At 39.9% G+C, this 14947-nt stretch overlaps 1 protein-coding gene across 1 annotated transcript; it reads right to left on the bottom strand.

The window, feature by feature from the left end:
• Positions 1-18: 18 nt before the first annotated feature.
• Positions 19-14945, bottom strand: tpcn1 (two pore segment channel 1). Its single transcript, XM_086075762.1, has 27 exons — positions 14666-14945; positions 14312-14406; positions 11719-11855; positions 9531-9707; positions 9346-9459; positions 8968-9098; positions 7795-7883; positions 7242-7276; positions 7080-7138; positions 6901-7000; positions 6120-6236; positions 5906-6030; positions 5775-5823; positions 5638-5701; positions 5505-5549; positions 5386-5442; positions 5249-5302; positions 4021-4093; positions 3832-3939; positions 3587-3748; positions 3380-3495; positions 2135-2181; positions 1991-2059; positions 1831-1927; positions 1525-1664; positions 859-948; positions 19-684 (listed from the first exon to the last, which is right to left on the bottom strand). Exons 2-27 carry the CDS (start codon positions 14403-14405, stop codon positions 541-543), a joined length of 2493 nt encoding a protein of 830 aa, XP_085931888.1. The 5' UTR covers position 14406; positions 14666-14945; the 3' UTR covers positions 19-540.
• Between the last annotated feature and the right edge of the window lie 2 nt (positions 14946-14947).

Below are 14947 nucleotides of genomic sequence, written 5' to 3'. Positions count from 1 at the left end.
CACCAACACCAAAAAAGCTATGTTACACAGAAATATAATTTAATACAATACAGACAAACTTATGATCTTTGTCCATTTTAGTCAATATACAAACTGACTTAACGTCTCGGAATTTAGCAATATTGAATGTGGACTTGGACACCTTTAGGTATTACTGTATTCAAATATTGCATGGATATTGCTCCTTGGGCTTACTTAGGAAAACCATTGCTAGGAAATGGACTTCAGTTAAGCTGTTGAAGAAACAAATGAATTTTTCCACAGCAGCTTTGGTTAAATTAGTCTTTTAAAAGAGGTTACAAAAGACCTCCAGTATTATGTACATTATATACTGTAATATAAGTATTAACAGGATATTTCCATAAGGTCCCTGGCGAATGCAAGATGTGTCTGTCCGTCTGTCCAGAGAGAGGCCACCATGTCCTCATCTCACATCAGTTCAAAAGACCCCCCCTGTTGTGAGAAAGGGGAGTGTTGGGGTGGGGATTATAAATCCTGGAGTCATACAGTTGTTTGGAAGATCACCCCTGCATGAGTCGATCAGTTAATACTGTAACGTTCAGCATGCGAGTTCAGCTCAGGCCCAGGCACGAAAGGCGGATTGGAGGTGGGACTGTCCAAGTCGTGCTCTTGATTTTGGTCAAGCTGAGGCAGGTTTTCCCTTGAATACTCTAAATACCACTCCTGCAAGAAGAGGAGGGGAGGAGCGACATGTCAGCAGATGCACTCGTACCAGCTCTAATAATAAATATTAAAGGCTGGATTTAGACTATGTGGTAAAAAAAGAAAAATACAAATGTAAACTAAATCATACAAAATGATTCAAAAGTTTGTAAACACACCGCCAACGGCTCTTACCTGCATCTCTTCCTCATACATTTTCATGCTGAGGTCGCCCTTCGTCCTTGATCTTCGCCCTTGGTATAAGAGGGGTGACTGTTGTTCACTCTGAAGTCAAAAGGAGAGCGTTCATTTAGTTTAACTCATTCACTGCCATTGTCGGCTATAGACGAAAAAAAAAATATTTTGAACAATTTCAACACATTTTTTTTAGTTCAACATTTTCCCCCACTTTTGTTAACAATAGTATGAAAACCTAGATTTTTAAAAATTGTATTAGAAGGGATATAAAATTTGTGATTAATCGTGAGTGAAGTCATGCGAGTAATTACAATTACAAATTTTAATCGCCTGATGCCCCTAATTTTTAATAATCTTTTCTTAAAAAAAAAAAAAGATACAAAATGATTTAATTTTTTTAATTTTTAAAGAATAGATTAAAAATTAGGGGAATCGGGCGATTAAAATTTGTAATCGTAATTAATCGCATGACTTCACTAGTTAACTCACGATTAATCAAAATTTTTATATCTGTCCTAAATGTGGCCCAAAATTTTTTTCTAGGTTTTCATACTCTTGTTAACAAAAATGGGGGGGGGGGGGAAGTTAAACTAATAGAAATTGTTCAAATGAATTTTTGACGTGTATAGCTGTCAATGGCAGTGAATGAGTTTTTTTTTTTACCTCTCTACGGTCCATCGCTTGCACGACTCCCACCAGAGAGCTGAGGGACGACTGCCCGGGACACGTCATCTTGTACAACTCCAAAGTGGCCAGAGCTTCTTCACGACTCACTTCTACTTCAAACACGATTCCATTCTCATCTACAGCACACACATCATCAACATGACTTCATTGAACATACCATGAAACATCTTCCCTGTTACATGAACAGTCTTGTTTAAGACCTCGTAAAAAAGTTTGAAGTTCTTCCATACCAGATTCATTCATTTGTGACAAATACACACGTAGACAGACACACAAACCCACCCTCTGGGTTCTCCAGCATGTCCCGGTTCTTGCGGCTGTAGTTCATGCGGAAGACGAAAGCATCCAGGATGAAGGCCACGATGATGGTCATGACCACCTGAAGAGGGCGCAAAGCAATGTGAAAAGCGCTCGTTTAGTGACGCAGCATGCGTAGCCTCACCATGGTGACGATGTAGAAGGTCATGAAGTAGAGACGACTCCAGTGGCTGGTCATGGAAGTCACGCCTTCCTACAGAACGAGGAACACGGCAGCGGTCAAGCAGCGATAGGCAGGAAGTGACATCATCTTGTGACATCAGCTCACCATTGTGATGTACCAGTTGTTGACGACTGTCAGCTCAAAGAGAGTCACTGGAGGAAAACAAGCCAGCATACTTGAACGTCAAAAAATATTTTGAAGTATTTCTATTAGTTTAACATTTTTTCCACTTTTGTTAACAAGAGGATGTAAACCTAGAATTTGTTTTATTGTACATTTAGAACAGATATATAATTTGTGATTAATCGTGAGTTAAATAGTGAAGTCATGCAATTAATTACAATCTAAAATTGAAATTGCCTGACGCCCCTAATTTTTTATCTTTTTTTTTTTTAAATGAATTTATGGCAGTGAATGAGTTAAAGGTGAAGTCAACCGTAAACATTTCTTGACAATAATATGTTATATGTGACCTCACTAGTCTAATTAATATTACATTTGTGGAATATGAGATATGAAGCAAAATCCAGCCGTTTTTATCCAACTCAAGGGGCGGCCATTTTGCCACTTGCTGTCGACTGAAGATGACATCGCAGTTGCTCAGGGCTCGGGCAACGACCAATCACAGCTCACCTGTTTTCTGAAGCTGTGTTGTGATTGGTTGTTACCCAACACCTGAGCAACTGTGATGTCATTTTCACTCGACAGCAAGTGGCAGCGAAATGGCCGCCTTCTATTGATAAAAACTGCAGAATTTTGCTGCTTAACTCATATTCCACTAATACAATATTAAAGGGATACTTGACTCATCGAGCCATTTTCAGCAATACAAAGTTAGTATTTGGTACATGACTACATTATTCTTTGTATACAATTCATACCTTTAAAAAGTCATTTTTCCGCTTGCTGTCAACTGAAGATGACATCACCTGTGCTGAGTAAGTAGGTAACGACCAATCATGGCTCAGTTTGCTGACCAAACCCAGAAAACAGGTGAGCCGTGATTGTTCGGTACCTACTTCCTCAGCACAATCTTATTTCATTTTAAAGGTATTAATTCTACATGAAAAATAATGAACATATTAACTTTTTACGGCTGAAAATGACCAAAATACCATATTTAGACTCGTGGGGCAACATATTGTCAATATTTTTGTTTTGTTTTGGGTTGACTTCCACTTTAAACAATTCCAGTGTATTTAATGAGTGATTGTTTAGCAACTGAACATTTCAGGCTGGCGTCGTGTTGATGTTTTTGGAACGAGTGTTTGATGTCAATACAGTCAAACATTCAAAGTCAAGCTAGCGTGGTTTTCCACATGACAATAATAAAAAATAAAAACTTGTTACCAAAACTGCTGAGAATGTTGTTAAAGTTGTTGAGATAATAGTAGCCTCCTTCCAAAACGGTCCTGTTGCCATGCGTGACGTTGATCTGCCTGTAGGAGTCGGCCACAGTGCTGGTGCTGACGACGAACACAACGTAAACGAGATTGCGATGATCTTTCTTGACGACGAAGACCAAAAAAAAAGGGGGCCGCCATTTCAGTGTCGTACTTGCAGCAGTTGGGGTAAACGACATCGGCGAAGAATTCCATGCCCACGATGGCAAAGGAGTAGTAGAAGATGATCAAGGTCAAACCCAGACTGGCCATCCTGGGGAAGAGCTCGAACATGGTGTCCAACACGTTGCGATACCTCTTCTTGATCTTAAACAACCTGCAATTGAGAATGGCTTAAAAAAAAATACAGTTCAAACACGTCTCAATGAATTCATCAGATTGGTCGAGATGAAAGTGCACCGGAGGAGCTGAAGTGGTCGCAGCACAACGATGAAGTAGAAAGGCTCCATATTGAAGGCGAGCGCGATCAGACCCAGGAAGGCAAACGCGGTCACAGAGAAGTCGAATCTGAGCAGAAAGACGACAACGTGTGTTGATCATTGCAGGATTGAGATTTGAATTAAGTCGTAAATAGGAGCGAGTGCTCACAGATTCCACCCAGAGCTGAAATAAGCCCACGGTCCCAAACCTGAGATCTTCAAAAGCACCTCCACACCATAAACTGAAAACAGAATTACAACAGGTCGATGAGAAGGAAGAAACTTGACCTCAAGATTCACGTATATTCTGAAAACTACATAGGATAGAATTTGTTTTCTTTCTTCTTTTATCCAGGTATTGAAATGTTGCCCCTTATAGGACACAGAACCATATTGGGTCATTTTATAGGTTATGCAAAGCTTCCGCTCTTATTATTTCCAGTCAGGCTTCAGGAAAAATGCACCACAACGACAGCGGCATTGAAAGTTGTGAATGATATTCTTCAAGGGTTCTTTGTCTTTTTATTGACTTTTTTTTTTAAGTTTACCATCTCACGGATAGAAGGCAGGCTGATCATTTAGAAGGTGTGACCTGTAAGGTACTAGAAACATGAGAAGGAGTACCTCAAGGGTCAGTACCGGCTCCCCTGTAATTTACAATATAGATACATTGACTAGGACAAAATGTTCCCAGTTCTTCATTTTTTTTTTATGTTGACGATACAGTATTCTACCGCTTTTGCAAATCTTCAGCATGCTTTCAATTTAGTCCATGATGATCTTAGTCAGCTGCAGCTTGTTGTCAATGTGGATACAACTAAACGTGTTCTTTACTTCCTCAAGGGCAGCTCAAAGAACAATGTCAGGAAAATCCGTTACAAAGGGCAGGCAAATATTGAGTCGGTTTCTTGGGATCTTTTATTGATGAGGAGGCGTCTGTTAAGGAGCACATGCTGTAGGTTCGTTTTTGTTTCATGGTTAATAAGAGACTGCGTCCACCTTTGCACCTGCTCTTGATTATGGTGATCTTTTGTGAATGCAGATGTTTGGACAGCATCCATACATCACGCAGCACGGAGATTTATCACTAACTGTGGATCTCTCACTCACCATTGTACCTTGAACTCTAAAGTCAGCCGGACTTTTTGAGCGCACGTTGCCTTGGACATTGCTACGTTTTCATTTATAAAGCTATTCGAGGCTAGTAAACTCCAGAGGAATTTGTTTCTATGTTAATTGTGAAAGATGGATTGCATCATTTGCATTCGTCAGTGTGCATTATATTATACTGGTAAAGCATTGGTATCAAGTTAAAATAATATATCTTTAAATATGCTACAATGAATATTTAATACACATTTCAATAACTATATGCTTGTGGATGAAAATGTGCTCACTGGTAAGGAAGACAATGTAATTCCATGGCACCAATCTCGACCAAGAGAAGCCGCCTGCAGGAGAGATTATAATCTGTAAATATTATTAATTTATTGACTTTTGCCTGACACGTTGGCCTCACGAGAAAAAGTCTTACTGTCAAGAGTGTACGTCTCCACGAGGATCCACACGCCGTTGATGGCCACGACCACATCTGGAGTGCGTAGGAAGAACGTCAGCGCCACGTACGAGATAAACAAAATCCGAAATACTTACACATGGTGTACTGGTAGGCCTTAGACTTCACCAGCAGATTGATGCCTGTGAAAGTAAGAGTAGAAGATGAAAAAAAAATATATTTTTTTTTACAGAAGACCACCAATCTGAGGAAGAGATTGTGTAAACGCGCCTTTTAAAATGATGTAGGCTGTGTGCGGGAGGTCATCAAACCAGTGTTCCCCACTGCGCCGTGCCTACACAACAAACAGCGTACGTTTATATCAGCAGCAAAAAAAAAAGCGCGTACACTACATGTTAACACATTACCTTCCATTTAAGGCCGGTCACCTCGTAGAATTTATAAAAGTCCTGCAGACTACAAGAGTCAAAGACACACATCCAAACATGCACTGAACTGCAAAAGCAAAATCTGGTTGATGTGGGGGGGGTTCACCGACCTGAGCATAGGAGCACCCGAGGTGTTAAGAGCTTTATATGTGAGGAAGCGGTCTCTCGCCGACATCCTTGGTCTGTAAAAGCGCATCAGGCCATCAAACTGTTTCAGTGACACCCCCGTTGGTCTCTGAAGGCAAATGGCAGACGTTGCATTTGACGTTTTGGATGCTTCGAAGCTTGGCGCGGCGAGCACACCCTGCGTTTTGAATTCCGTACCTGGCGGCTGACTAACAGCTGGAAGGCGTGGTCGACAGCAGAGCGCTTGTGAAGCAACAGGGACTTGAACTTCATCTTCTCCACGCCATTAAACGTGTCAAACACCACTGCAAGGAGCTACAGGACAGAGGAAATAGAATCAGCGAGTAAAACGTATGACAGCCCCACAAGCCTAAATATGGTATTCTGGTTAATATTGCGTTAATGGAATATGACTTAAGCAGCAAGATCCAGCAGTTTTGAATCAATAGAAGGCGGCCATTTTGCCACCTGCTGTCGCGTGAAAAGGACATCACCGTTGCTCAGGCATTAACAACCAATCACAGCTCAGCTTCAGTAAACAGGTGAGATGTGATTAGTCACAGCCAGAGCCCTGAGCAACTATGATGTCATCTTCAGTCGACAGCAAGTGGCAAAATGGCCGCCCCCTGAAATGGATAAAAACGGCTGGATTTTAACTCATATTCCACAAATGTAATATTAATCAGAATGTCATGTTTAGACTAGTGAGGTCACGTATAACATATTATTGTCAAGAAATGTTTAAGATCGACTTCCTCTTCAAAGAAAACTTCCACTCATACTCTGCTTTAAATTTGCGTGCCATTTTTTCTGTAGGGAAAAAGTGGTATTAAATCTGAACAAATTTAAGGTTGCCTTAAGAGTATATAGTGATTAACATAACATTTCACCGTCATTTGAAAAACAATTCCTGAGTGTTCGTCATCCACCACCAATTCTAAAGTCATGCTGCGCTCCTGCAACTTAAACAAGGTCGTACCAAGTTCATGATGAAGTAGAGCTCAATGGAGAGGTAGACAATGAAGAACACGCAGGACCAGCGGTTCTTTGCGTACGCCGGCATCATCACGTCAGGGAAACTATGAGGAAAGGCAGATGAAACTCGCGTGTGTGCTCATTTGTGCGTCGCATGATTGCTCCAGATGCTGCCGTGCTTACTTTGCCGTGGTCAGCAGCACAAAGAGGCTAACCATGCTGTTCTCCAGCGTGTTGAAATACTGTTGTGGCGACAAATGCTCAAAGTCAGGAGATGTGACCGCAACACACGCGCACACACAAAAGGAAGTCTCAAAACTAACAACATTTAAAAGTCGAACTTACTGGATCTGATGTGTTTGTAGAGAAGAGGCAGAACCCTGAATTGAGAGGGGAGAAAAACAAAACATAGTAGCAGAGGCATTAACCGAGGATCATTTTAGCTTCATATAAATACAAACAAAGTCAAATTTAATATGAACATGGCTCTTGCAGCAATATATAATTCAAGCAATTTTGCACTTTTAATATGTTTTGTCATTCTACAACTATGGTAAATTACTTTATGATTTTTTTAAAATTATAAAACCTTTGTGACATTTACACCTTTACGTTCAATTTTATTCCTAACATGAATCATACATTTACATAATTGTAGCTGTTATAATTTATTTTCGTTATATTTAATTAACAGATTTTTATAATTATTATTTTAAATAATCTTTATAATTATTTTCATTTCATGTGCATTACATAATGTAACAAATGCACGTAATTTAGAAACAAGATTGAATCGGTTTTAAAGACAGTTTGTTGTTCTTAATTATGTTTCAGGACTACATGACTTATTACATCCAAATAAGTACGGGTACTTGGCACTTTTTAAAACGATTCTCACCCAAGATAGCAAATATGACCATGAAGAAGAGCAGAAGTAGGAGGATGTCAATAAATGGTGGGAGGGACTGGAAGATCTGCCGCAGATTTCTGATTGGATGAAAGAAATGCTGTTAGTTACCTTTGCTGAAAAACATTCTACTTGTGGTAACACTAGAAAAACTTTTCTAGATGGTGCTCTTGATTTAAAGATAAAGGCTAGTGCAATGGAAATAAGATTAAATTTCCACTTCATCTTTTAACCAAGAGTGCCATCTACAGGAGCCAAAAAATACCACAAGTGCTTCATGAAGTTTCATTTGTCCATAACTACTTTCAAGTGTTTGGTTTTTTTCCACTCATGTACACTCTTGTTAAAAGGTTTTGGTTCACTTAAATGTATATATTTTTTTAAGGAAAGCACTTTCTTTTCTTTCAATGAAAAGAAAAAACAATCAGTAATGTGGTCTAGACAAAGCTTTTCTTACAAAAAAAGGTCCGTTCAAAAGCGACGCCTACATTTTTGAACATTTGTGCATATACAGTGGAACCTCGGAGTTTGAACATAATTTGTTCCTGCAAAGTGTTCAAAGTCCGAAACATTTTTTCCCCATACGAAATAATGTAAATGCAATTAATCCGTTCCCAAGCTCCAAAAACAGAAAATTCCCATTTTAATTTCTATGAGTTTTTTTTTTTTACATTTACCACCATGTACCGTATTTCGACAATAAAAAATACCTTACCTTTTTTGTTGTGGTGTGATGGCATCAGTGGATAATAAATGCTATGGTAATGCCTGCTTTAGTTCAGTGCTGAGTTTGTGTATTTTACATTGGGCATATTGTTAGACTACTAAGCGGTCCTTGCGTGCGTTGTTTAATGTCAGGCACGTTGTTGAACAGCTAAGGGGGGTCCTCATGCCAGTATTTACAGAAGTGGTCACTGTAGTTACAACGGCGCGATAATCTCCTTCCTAATTCCACTGTGGTTCGTAGCACTGTATGTTTTTCTTTGCTGCCACCGGCACTGTTGTCTTTCTTTGGGCCCATGGCGAAGAAAACTGTCGTGGAAAAATCTAAATGCACTCGCGTGTGGAGCACCTCTGGGAGGTTCCACTGTATACACACAACGTGTGTTTTCATGTAAAACATGAAACATGTCAGGGTGACAGCAAAACATGGACTCCGTATACCTGCGCACAGCGCCGCAGTATCTACAGTCCACCAGGAATATTGGTCTGAGTGCTCGTGTCACCCGCATGTGGGACGTCTGTCGGACCAGAACCACTATGGCCTCGACGAACTGCAGCAGCAACACACACGCCTGGAAAAAGACGAGGGACAGGGATGTGAGCTGAAGCTAGGACACTAAGGCACTGCGCTAGGGCTGATGCTGACAAGTTACAAGCTGTAACTAGCCTTTTTTTTTTTTATTATTGTTGTGGCCAAATTTGAGTTACGAACAACACATTTAAACCGTTTTAAGCTACCGCAGAACAAATTCAAGTCAAGTCAAGGTACTACTGTCCCTGTCAAGACTCGTGAAACGTCATGCTCTCCCATTTACTTACTTTCACCATGGTCCTCTTGTGTCGTATGAAGGTGTTGAAGCCCAGCCAGCGGAGCTTCATGCACAGTTCAAACGCCACAATAACCAAGGCGAGCAGCTCCAGTGTGGCGTGAATCTGCACAGGTGAGCGGACATGCTCAGGGCGATATTTTACACGTATGCGGACGTGTGCTCAACTTTACTCACGTAGACGTCCAGGCGGAGCGAAGGCACCGCGGGAGCTTCGCACAGCGACAGCGTCATGAGCAGGAGGCCCGTTAGCAGCTCCATCATGTAAAAGAGGTGGTTGTGGGCAAAGAGGTACGCCGCCAGCGCCTTGGGGTTTCGGGGATGGGTGAAGAACTTGTCGTTGTTCGCTCCCTCCTGCAGGTGAAAGTGGACCAGTTAACAAATACAGTGCTCAACATAAATAAACATTTGAAAAGAAAGCTTTTATCCATGTTTCAGTGAATAATTTTCAAAATTGAATAGAATTGTAATTATTTTAAGATTTTTTTTTAACTACTTTCTATCCATCTTAACTCATTCACTGCCATTGACGGTTATAGATAGACATCAAAAATTAATTTGAACTATTTCTATTAGTTAAACATTTTTTTCCACTTTTGTTAACAAGAGTATGAAAACCTAGAATTTTTTTATTGTACATTTAGAACAGTTATAAAATGTGTGATCAATTGTGAGTTAACTAGTGAAGTCATGCGATTAATTATGATTACATATTTTAATCGCCTGACGCCCCAAATTTTTAATAATGTTTTATTTTATTTTTTAATTCATTCACTGCCATTGACGCTATAAAACGTCAAAAATTAATTTAAACTTTTTTTATTAGTTTAACATTTTTTTCCCACTTTTGTGAACAAGAGTATGAAAACCTAGATTTTTTTTTATTGTACATTTAGAACAGATATAACATTTGTGATTAATCGTGAGATAACAACATAAGTTACATATCGTTACAATTACAAATTTTAATCGCCTGTCGCCCCTAATTTTTAATAATCTTTTATTATTTTTTTTCTGAATTTATGGCAGTGAATGAGTTAAGGGGTGACCATTATGCCACTTGCTCTCGACTGAAAATAACATCAGAGTTGCTCAGGGCTCAGGTAACGACCAATTACCTGCTCACCTGTTTTTTTAAGCTGAACCGTAATTGACGATTGGCCGCCCCCTGATATGAAAAAAAACCATGGATTTTTCTACTTACACTCATATCCCACAAATGCAATATTAACCAGAATTTCGTGTTTAGACTAGTGGTGGTCCATACAACATATTATTGTAAAGAACATTTTAGGTTTGACTTACTCTTTAATTTAAAATTTAGCTTTGTTAGACTTTGGATTGGTGTCTCTAATTTCTCTAATTAAAGTCCCGGAGTCACAGGACAGTGACGGGAAAATTGCCACCTTAGCCAAAAGCTGCTATATGGAATTGTTTCCCCCCCCCAAATATCTTTGCAATAGCCTTTTTACTTTACTATTTACATTTTCTAATAGATTAACACCTTAGCTATTCACAATATGTGCAGTTACATTTTTCATCAACAGGTGGCAGTAGCAATTCGAGATTGAATATTAGCTAGTACGCAGAGGTGGAAAATCCAGGTCCAGAAAGTAAAAACCCTGCCACAGTTTGGCTTTAGCTCCAGGTGCTAACTAGCGAGCTCCCTAGCTAGCTTCATGGGTACTCGGATACCTGCTAGGGAGCTAGCTAGTTAGCTAGCTAGCTTCGTGCGTGCTCGGACAAATGCTAGGGAGCTAGCTAGCTAGCACAAGGGGCTAAAGCCAAACTGTGGCAGGGTTTTTACTTTCTAGAGCTGGATTTGCCACCTGTGGCTAGTAGCATTAATATTTTAGAAAAACGACACAACTTGATAAGTCTTATTTCCAATAAATGCATTTGTGGAATAGGCTACAGAATTTTGTAGTATAGCACGCCATATAAAATATAAATTTTGAAAAGGAAACTCAAGTTTTTCAAACAAATCCGTTGCTGTGTAATTATGCAAATAAGCACTGTACATTTATATTAGTTATAAGCAGCCAAAGGTATTATGAAAAATATACAGGAATAAACTGCTGTAATATTAAAACATTAAATGATAACAATGCTATAATGAAACTTGAAGGTCATTCCACCAAGGCTAAACTCAACAAAAGTGTGTGTGGGGGGGAGAAACACAAGCAGGCTACTTCCTGGTTCATGAAGGATAACATATGGGTGGTGCACTGCCCAGAATCTCAAGAGTCATAACATTATGATTTTGTGATTCTGGGCGGTGGATGGTTCCATTTTTTGGAGTGTGAGTCTAAAACTAAACTACTACATGCTCTGCTCGCAATTCTGTGCTCTTGCATGTGAATACCTGCAAGTAAATGGCCGCCTCCTGGTAGTTCATCTCCCAGCTTTGCCGTAAAGACACATTGTTTGCTCGGTGGGTTTGAGGCCCAGGTGTCGACACCACCGCACTATTTACTATGTCATAGTTGCCAGCACCTCCATCTGGAAGAACACACAAGCACAAAGAGTTTAAAAAAAAAAAGAAGAGTAACAGGGTTGAGTTTAAAAATAGGTCAAACATAGTACACAGCTGCTCCTACCATAACAGTCCAATTGTATCTGCAAGCAATAGGAGGAGACCACCAAAGGCATCTCATTACTTCTTAGATCTTGACGTAAAGCAGCTACGTGGCTATTTAAATGCCCCATCGATCCTCCAGGAGCTGTGTGTGCGTCTTTCACTCGACAGAACGCATCATACGCAGTATTAACCGTCTTGTTTGAGCTTCCACACACGTGGGGATACAGATGGCCCAACATTCCACAAGACTGATGTGAACTGCAGCGACTTTTGAGCGCTATAATGTGTGTCTAGGACAAGCTAAGGAAGTAAAGAGCTAAAAACACGAGTTGAGAAAATCACCCCACGTGTAGTGCATGAGTCAGGCACAACTTCTGAAAATCGTGCCATAATCAAGCACACTAAGTGGATCTGAAAAGGCAGCTACAGCTGTCCACTGTCTTATCATGACACCGAAGTGTGAAGCTCAAATTCCATTACAGCAGTTATGCGGGATAGTGTCCACCTCATATCATATCATTTGTCAGAGAACAATCACAGTTGGAGCAAAAACACAAGTCTGATCCAGCTCTGTCACACTCACCGTTTCTATAGAGCCAAACAATCATGAGCAAGAGTCACCACTAATCTCCACCCCTATCCCATCATGTGACCTGTCATATGATTTGTAACAACTGCAGTCAATTTTAAGAAATCCAATTTCAGGAGTTCCCTCGATCCAGAAAAAACTTCCAAGGATACTCCTCAGTAACAGAATGTTTCCTTCTTATCCGACACTCACTGCCATCCTGGAAAAAACAACCGCTCCTCTTCCTGTTCATTTCCAGACCCGGAATGATCAAGCACAATATTCACACACATTCTACATGACCACCAAGGCAGGGTTGAAGGATTCTGCTGAGGCAGCATTTTCTCTGAAGAGACACTTGTGTAACTTTTATGATGGGGAACACAGAAGGCTGAGTGGATGCTTGCATGTCCTACAAAAGTGGCCTCATAATAAGGAAATGACCATTAGCATTGACGTTGCGTCATAAAATACATTCACTAAGTTTTTCATTAAACACATCTCAGCCGAACCCAGACACAGAAAGATACCAACCGTTCACACTCACTTTTACACCTATGGACAATTGTCTTCAATAAATGCAACATACATGTTTATACGGAGTAACTGGAGAAAACCCACGTAAGGTTTGTAAAGTAACGTGCCAAGACTTTTTCACCGTGCTTATTCTGTAAAATGCGATGAGAGCAGATGCAGAGATTGTTCCAACTCAACCCAAAAATGTCGAGAATAACATGAAGAGATGGATAATGCCAATGTTAAAAAAATTTAATAAATAAAGAGCCCAGAGCAACCTCCAAAGAAATTAAAGGTGAACTCGAAGGTCAAGGTACAGCCGTCATTGTTTGGGCCAAAATGGAGTTCATGGGAGACAACCAAGGACACCACTTTTAACTGCATGTTGACTTCTGGGAGGATATCATATGGAGAGGTAAGACAAAACTAACTTTTTGACAAGACTCATCTCAGATCTATGTTCACACATGCAAAAATGAAACATATCAAAAAAAGAACGGTTTCAAATGTGAACCATGCAGGCGGCTCTGTTATGTTCTGGGGCTGCTTTGCTACACGTGGCATAGGGTGTCTTGAATCGTGCTGAGGACAATGAAATATAAAGTCTATCAAGACAATATAGAAAAAATTGCTGCCCAGTATCAGGACGCTAGGTCTCAGTCACGTTATGGGTCTTGCAACTGGGTAATGCAGGGGTCACCTACCTTTTTGAAGCTGAGAGCCATTTCTTGAGTGCTGCTTTAAGCTTCCAGTTTCATACACACTTCTAAAATAACACATTAAAACAACGCACCCTTGAAACCTGAAACAACTGGAGCAGTTTGCTCATGAAGAGTGGGCCTGAATACCCGCTGAAAGGACATCTCATTGAAAACTACTAAAATCAAGTCATTTCATTAAAAGTAACAAAAACTGTTTGATTCTGATGATTGATTCAAAAGGTGTGCAACAAAATAAGTTAAGGGTACCATCATTTTTTCACAGGCCTGCTCCATGATTATAATTATTTTTATATAATTCAATTGAATCACAATTCAAAACCAATGTCTGATTTTCATTGTTTTTTTTTAAAGTATTATTATTTGTGTCATATTCATTTTATTAATGAGACCATTGAAGGAGTTAACATTAACAGAGACTACACCAATGCATTATTGTGCACAAAATAGAAATATTGTTGTTTTAAAATTTGTTTCTTCCACACATTTTAAGTTACATAGTTTTTCTTTATTTTTGTTGTTTGTACATAGGTAAGGTAGGGTTAAAAAGAGAAATGCAGATAGCTGTACTTACTCTCATCTCCCCTTTCTGGGTCCTCGTTGAGTAAACCGCTGTTTGCATCGTCCCAGGTGAGGATGAGAGGAACGTCATCGTCGTCGACCTCCATTCTTTAATGAGAAATAAGACTCATTACAAACCTCGACCTAGCGGGGGAAAATACATTTCAAAAGAGAAGCTAGCCATCTACACGAGTACATTGGAAAACTGCTCTCATCAAAATGTAATAAGCTAACGCTAAATGTGTTAGCCAACAAGCAGAGTACTTCACGTACTGTGGTAAAACAAGCAACGTGAAATCAAAATTTCTAGGAGCCCACAAGCGTCGAAGTTACTATAAAGTTATTGTGCAAAAGGGTTGTTGTTTACAGGCTTCGTGTCCTAGAACGCAGAAGGCATCTGTCACTGAATCAATTGGCTCAGTGTCAGTCACAAGCTCAGCTGTCCGTCTGCGTACATCGCGGCATCTTCAGATTCTGGAACATAAAATAGACCGAAACTATTAGGCGGGTTCGCCAAACACTACAAGATCGTTTGAGGCTATTTTCCTCGTGAGCAAAAACACCGACGAACGGAGGGTATTTAACCCAAGCTCGGCATGCAAGTTGGATTTTGGTGGGGCGTCGTTTTTTACGACAATTTCAGCGATTC

The sequence above is a fragment of the Leptonotus elevatus genome, chromosome 5, assembly GCF_054856555.1.
Source record: "Leptonotus elevatus isolate MCC_2025b chromosome 5, RoL_Lele_1.0, whole genome shotgun sequence".
NCBI lineage: Eukaryota > Metazoa > Chordata > Actinopteri > Syngnathiformes > Syngnathidae > Leptonotus > Leptonotus elevatus.
Note: the sequence above shows the minus strand (reverse complement) of the source record. Positions and strands in the feature narration are given on the sequence as shown.

Bases quoted from the DNA above. Each gene is read 5' to 3' on its own strand.
- tpcn1 (XM_086075762.1), bottom strand. From the start codon at position 14,405: ATGGAGGTCGACGACGATGACGTTCCTCTCATCCTCACCTGGGACGAT. The intron at 3,749-3,831 runs GTGCACTTTCAT...TCTCAATTGCAG, and splicing joins CGACCACTTCAGCTCCTCCG to GTTGTTTAAGATCAAGAAGA. The intron at 685-858 runs GTAAGAGCCGTT...CTCTTCTTGCAG, and splicing joins TGTATGAGGAAGAGATGCAG to GAGTGGTATTTAGAGTATTC.